Source organism: Marmota marmota, unplaced genomic scaffold (assembly GCF_001458135.2).
Source record: "Marmota marmota marmota unplaced genomic scaffold, marMar, whole genome shotgun sequence".
Lineage (NCBI taxonomy): Eukaryota > Metazoa > Chordata > Mammalia > Rodentia > Sciuridae > Marmota > Marmota marmota.
Genome location: NW_026000026.1, coordinates 26,143,087 through 26,149,711, shown reverse-complemented (window position 1 = coordinate 26,149,711; position 6,625 = coordinate 26,143,087). Strand labels below are relative to the sequence as shown.

Here is a 6,625-nt window from a genome sequence, read left to right as displayed (position 1 = left end):
GGGAACTCCAGTCCTACTGTGCAACCTCTGGAGTCGCTGGGATTACAGGCATGTGTGCTGCTGAACCAGGTTGGAGGTCTCCTTACAACTGCAGTGTCGGCCTCCTCCTGTCCAACCCTCCTTCTGTCCCTCCCTCTATCTCTCTTTTTAATAGCTATCAGGCCAGCATAGAGGTCAGAAGTCTTTCTGGGCTTCCTCCTTCTCCCTCTGGCCTTTGTCCGTCACGGGCATTCCCCACTCCACAGCCCCCTTCCCCAATTACATTTTTTTTTTTTTGCAAATCAACTTCATTTTTGCAAGTCTGATTCTGCTTTGACATTGGCTCTTTGGAGAATCCAAACGGACAGATACTCTGTGGCCGAGTCCTCGCGATGCTTGTTCTTCTTCTTCTTTTTTTTAATATTCTTTAGTTGTCGGTGGATCTTTTATTTATTTCTATGTGGTGTTGAGGAGGGAACCCAGGGCCTCACACATGCCAGGCAAGCGCTCTGCCACTGAGTCACAACTCCAGCCCAGCAATGGTTAATGACAGTGATGAATGAGACCCGAGCTTTGGCGTTGGGCATCCATCGAAGGTCCAGAAGGAGGTGGCCTTGGCCTTTCTCAACGCTGGGTGGGGAAATGTGAGATGTGGCGATGACAGTGGCCGTTACTGGGGCAGTGTCATAGCTGGTTGTTGATTCTTGTGTTTTATGGTGTTTTTGATGTTTGAGGACTTGGGTAGAGACCCGTAGGGTGACAGGACAGGCTCTGGCAGGAAGTTGCTTAGGACGCAGCACTGTTTGTACCTGTCACACATGAACATCGTTTGCTCCTTCTTGTGGCAATGCAGCCTGCAGTGTCCTGGGAGAGCACGCCCACATCTTGTCCTGCCCCCATGTGCTGTTTGGGTGAGAAAGACACAAAGAAGTCAAGATTAGGAGCTGCACGGGGATGGGGAGGGGTCTGGGCTGGGAGCATTTTGTTAGCTAGTTATTCTGAGATGTCTGCTTAGGACAACAGGCAAATGGAATACTATGCAGTCATTAAAAATGTGACAACAATGTAAGGATGCAATGTGTTTTTCCAGACTTGGGAAAGTCAGAAGAGGAGATGGAGTCTCCCTTGATTGATGGTCTCTGGGAACTCCAAGGAGGCTCTTGCTCTTCACCTGTTTCAAGCCCTTGAAGCCAGCTAAGTCCTCTCAGGGTGGTACATTTGATACCACAGAAGAGGAGGTACAGGTGCACATAGGAGGGGAGCCAGGTTTTCACTGTGCAGAAGAGCTTGAATACTCAAAAGGGGGTGTGGAGGTTCTTCTTACCCTTCTGCTCCCCTTTTATAGGCTTTTGCCTTGGTATCAGGGGATCTAAAACAGTAAATGTCCGTCAACCCTGGGGATGAAGGAGGTCAAACCATTCTCTAAAAGCAATAGAGGGAAAATAATGGTTTGCATTCCCACACTGGGGACCCACCAGGATCACCTTCTGGTAAAATCTAAGGGCTTTGGTTTCCGTCGGCTCTCGGCACCAGCCCCTTCCGAGGACTCTCTTCCTTCCCTGCCCCGGGGTTCACTCTGAGCACCTTGCTCACCATCCCTTGGACACACATCCTCTAGGGGGTCTGCTTCCTGCCCTCCCCACCAGCCCTCTGTGGGCCTGGGGATAGGACTCTAAGACTCTAAGTCTCAACTTCTCAACTCAGCTCTCATCTCTAAGATGAAAAAGGGGAAGGAAGAAGCCTGAAAAAGAGTCTTAGGAGTTTATTAAAAACTCACCTAAGGTGAAAGAGAGAGATTGTGGACCAGGTTGAGGCTCTGTCATTGTAGAACAGGGAAGTTTTTGCAGGAGGTCCTATAGGGCGGTGGTGGGGCGAGGCACGGAGACCAGTGGTGACGTTGAGGGCTCCCGAGTTTACACTGGAACTTGGTGGGAGAGCCCTGCCTCCTCCTGACCTGGCCATGTGTCACCAGAGCAACCAGGTCTGCTAGTGGTCCTGACCCCGCTCTCCTTCCCCCCTCTACCCACTTTACCTGGGGCCATCTGGGCCAGGAATCCAAGGGCTGCCAGGACCAGGAGTGGGAGCTTCATGGCTGAAAGTGTAGCTGGGAGCAGGTGGTAGTGTAGCGAGCCAGGCCCTCTGTGCGATGTGCCCGGAGCTAAGGCCTTTATAAGAACCACCTGATACCAGGGAGCTGGGCGGAAGACCAGAGAGTTCTCTGTCACCTGGGGCAGTTCAATTAGATCAGAAGGTCAACTGGATGGGAGGCTGGGTTGACTTTTTGAGCACCTGTGTTCTAGGCTGTTCTGAGGGGCAGATGTGGAACAGAGTGCGTCAGTGCTCCTCCTGGATACTGGGCTTGGCAGATAGTGCTGGTGAGGCCGCGGGAAGTCGGCGCTCTCCTGTGCTGAGGCTCAGGTGTTAATCGGCTTTTCCTGGGTAGAGCAATTTGGCAACTCAGAAGTTGTTCCTTGGAAATAATTGGAGAAGTACCTAAAGAGGTTGATTTCAACATTATTCACAAAAGCAGAAGACTAAAGGCAACCTAAGTGATGATAAAACACAGACCTCGTTCCACATAGAAAATGTAAGATAAGCCAGGAGTGGTGGCAGACGCCTGTAATCCCGGCGGCTTGGGAGGCTGAGGTAGGAGGATCATGAGTTCAAACCCAGCCTCAGCAATTTAGCGAGGCACTTAGCAACTCAGTAAAACGCTGTCTCTAAATAAAATGTAGAAAAGGGCTGGGGATGTGGCTCGGTGGTTAGGCACTCCTGGGTTCAATCCTCAGTACCAAAAAAAAAAAAAAGAAAATGTAAGATAAAATAGAACACCATGCAGTCATTAAAAATAACAGAAAAATGTGGGCTAGGAAATATACACCTAGTATGAGTTAGTCTTTGGAAAAGAAGTGTGCCTACAAACATGTATGCATGCATATGTCTGTGTAAATCGTCTTGAGTTTTCAGAAAGTCAAGTGTCACATGTGGAAGCTAGAGAGGAAAAAGGAAAAGGAAGGTGGGTCGGGGGTCTCGTGAAAACCTAAGGGACATCAGTAGGGGAGAAGACAGGGAGGAGGGGGAGGGAGGAGGGAGAAGAGGGAGGAGGGGGAGGGAGGAGGGAGGAAGAGGGAGGAGGGAGGGGGCTACATTAGCCAAATTACATTGTTTGTTGTGAGCATGTGTGAGACGCAGCAATGAATCCCACCATTACCCACAATGACAATGCACCAATAAAAATTTTGGAAAAGAATTCTGAGTTTTGGGCGAAAGCTTGTGTGTACTTTCATGATTAGGAAAAAAAAGAGAAGATATTTCTTTTATTATTAATTAATTTATTTGTTCTAATCAGTTATGCCGGACAGCAGAATGCTCTTCGATTCATTGCTCACAAAAAGAAGCTATTTCCATAGCAAACTTTTGGTTTGAGTTTTAATGTGAGTACTCTTGCTTTCTGAGTTTTGCATCTTCCTCTAGAGTTCAAGGTTTCTGAGACAGTTTGCCATCTCCACGTTCCTCTTAAGAAATATTCTGCTTCTTTTCCTCCATGGTGTGTTTTGAGCTTGTTTTCCATCCTGGTTCTGGTTTCCCTGGATCCTGCGTTCCACACGGGGCCTGGGGTGGAAGGGGATGGTCCCCGGAGCCCTGGCACTGCCTGTCCCCAGTACAGCAGAAATTCTAGCATCTGCCTTTTTCTGATCTCAAAGACCCAGGACTCAGTGGGAACGTGTTCCAAGACTCGAGGAGGTGCTTAAATTTGTAAATATCTCTTGAGTTTTCTTCAGTTAAATATTGGAAGTGATACCCCTGCCACACCTGCATCCCCTTCCAGCCCTTGGTAACCCTGTAGTGATGGAATCAAAGGCTTAGTGTTCCTGTGCATTTCTTCCCCACGTTGTCTTCTTGTCCCTCATTTGTTAAGCAATAACAGCACTTCATTTTTTCTTGTTTTCACTCAGCACAAATTTCATCGTTAATTTGAGCCACAACAATTTTTCCAACCCCTTGAAAAAGGTCTTTCCATTTGGAAATTAAAATTTTAAACAAGTTGCACAATTCATAGTGTACAATATCCTTTACCAGCTTTCCCCAGATCTACCTATTGTTAACATTTTATCTTTTTTGCTTCATTTTTTACTCCCCTTTATATCTATATTTATCTTTCATTTTGTTTCTGTGGTGCTGGGGATTGAACCCAGGGCCTTGTGCATGTAAGACAAGTAATCTACTAACTGAGCTATATCTCCAGCCCTACATTTATCTTTTTTTAAATATATATATATATATATTTTTTTAGTTTTAGGTGGACACAATATCTTTATTTTTTATTTTTATGTGGTGTTGAGGATGGAATCCAGCGCCCCACGCATGCCAGGCTAGCACACTATTGCTTGAGCCACACCCCCAGCCTATATTTATCTTTATACATTTTTTCAGTACTGGGGATTAAACCCAGGGGTGCTCTACCACTGAGCTATATCCCCAGATCTTTTTATTTTTTTATTTTGAGAAAGGGCCTCATTAGGTTGCCCCTAGGCTGGCCTTGAACTTGGGATCCTCCTGCCTCAGCCTCCAAAGTAGCTGGGACTGCAGGTGTGCCTCACCACGCCTGGCTCTTTCTATATCTTTATAAACCTTTTATCTCTGGAGCAGTTGAGCTTAAATTATGTGGTCTTCTATCCCTAAATAATTCAGTGTGCATTTTCTTATAGTAGGGAGATTTTCATGTGCAGTGACACTACAGTTACCAATGTCACATGTAAAAATGTGGAGTGGAATTTTAGCCTTATGACTGGCACCTAGAGGGTTGGAGAGCCATGGTCATCCGTGCAGAGGAGTGTCAATAACACAGACCTGGCGGGTGTGCACACGTGTGTGTGTGTTTGGAGCAAGCTCTGGACCTACTGCCACAAACTCCAACTTTCTTTTTTTAAACTGAGACTTAGCAGATTTTCTTGAATAAATGTGTCTCCATTTGCCACATACTTTTAAGAAACCCCTGAACTTTAAGAATTGTTTTGAATTAATTGGCTACTTAAAATATCTAGAGGAGACGGACAAGATGGCAGAATAGAGGAGGTCGCCTTCCTGCTTGCTCCATGGCATAAAAATATCTAGAAGAGAGGATTTGGAATGTTCCCAAAACACAGCCCTCCCACCACACCAAGGATTTTTACCTGAGGTGATAGACATGCCAGTTACCCTGATCCATCACTACATATTATATTTATGTATCAACATGTCACACTGTGTCCCATAAATATGTACAATAATTATAGGTCAATTAAAAATAAAAAAAGAGCTGCAGGGTAGCTCAGTGGTAGAGCACTTGCCTAGCATGCACGAGACCCTGGGTTTGATCCCTAACAAAAAAAGTATATGCGCACACACACACACACACACACACATTCATACACAAGAATTGTGTGTGGGAGGGGAGGGTCCACAGACCTTCTTGCACAGCCATTCTGGAAGTGCTGTCTCTTTGCAGGGCTTTATTTGCTATTTTAGAGTTCACTGCTCTTGCCTGTGGAGACCTGCAGAACTTACTGCTGTTTTTCAGGTCTTAATGCCTAACCCGGTGGTTCTCCAGCTCTAGGATATGTCAGAATTATCCAGAAGGCTTGTTAAGATACAGATCACTGGGCCTCCATTCCCAGAATTTCTGATCCAGTGGCTCCAGGGTGGGCATGGGAACTGATGTTTCTAAAAGTTCTCCAGGTAAGAACACGTAACATGAGATCTACCTTCTTAACACATTTTAAGTATACAGTACCGTCGAGAGCAGCCACGGCTGTGTGTGGGAGCTATGTGCATTTGAGCACAGGAGCGGACTAGGCTGACTCTGACTGGGCTGTGGGACGTGTGTGTCCTTTTCCCTGGCTCTGCCTATGATCCCACACAGCACCTGAGATGGGTGTGGCCCTCCCAGATGCCAGTCAATCTGCTGGCCACAGCCATCACCAAGCAACCCCCTTGGAGGGTTTCAGGTGAGCTCTCTCTCTTTTTTTGGCCTCTCTTGCCTCCTTTGTGGAAGCTGAGGTCCAGGAGCTGTCACTGAACCCCCAAAAGGTATTTTCTGTCTCTGTGTGGTTATTTAATACCAGCCCAACTCACCTGGAGTGACCCTGACTGCTTCAGGACAATACTGTTGACTATGGGTTTGATGTGGATGCCAGATCTCTAGGACTTACTCTACTCGAGTAATTGAAACTTGATGTCCATTGATACGTCTTCTCAGGTAAACTGTTCTGACCGTAATAATAATAAGGTCAGGTATGTGTGCACAACCTGCCCACACCGAGACTGGTAGCCCCGCCAGAGAACTCACATCTGGCCTTTTTAACCATTATCCACGTGGGAGTGACCAGATCATGACATCATTGATTTCCTTATCTGTTGAGATGGTGCTCATGTTGCATACATTCTATTGGATCTTGTGAAAATTAAAAAAGAAAAACACAATGGGCAAAGTTTTTTTTTTTTTTTTTTTCCCTCATATAACTCCATTTACTTTCCCCTTGTTGGATTTTCCCTTATTTGAATCCCAGATGTGGTCGGACTTCTCCTGTATATTTTATGGGTATCTCGAGGGGCTATGTCTCTTAGAAAAAAACACACCCTGAAGGAGCCCTCGCATGTCACGGGG

The 6,625-nt window shown here is 46.3% G+C and overlaps 1 protein-coding gene across 1 annotated transcript; it reads right to left on the bottom strand.

The window, feature by feature from the left end:
* Positions 1-649: 649 nt before the first annotated feature.
* On the bottom strand, positions 650-2,069 carry Defb132 (defensin beta 132). The gene is made up of 2 exons (XM_048810555.1): positions 2,012-2,069; positions 650-882 (listed from the first exon to the last, which is right to left on the bottom strand). The coding sequence occupies exons 1-2, from the start codon at positions 2,067-2,069 to the stop codon at positions 650-652; spliced, it is 291 nt and encodes a 96-aa protein (XP_048666512.1).
* Between the last annotated feature and the right edge of the window lie 4,556 nt (positions 2,070-6,625).

What these genes read in the sequence shown, in the direction of transcription:
- Defb132 (XM_048810555.1), bottom strand. Translation starts at nt 2,069, where the DNA reads ATGAAGCTCCCACTCCTGGTCCTGGCAGCCCTTGGATTCCTGGCCCAG. An exon ending in CCTGGCCCAGATGGCCCCAG is followed by an intron (nt 883 to 2,011) that starts GTAAAGTGGGTA and finishes TCACCCAAACAG; the next exon opens with CACATGGGGGCAGGACAAGA.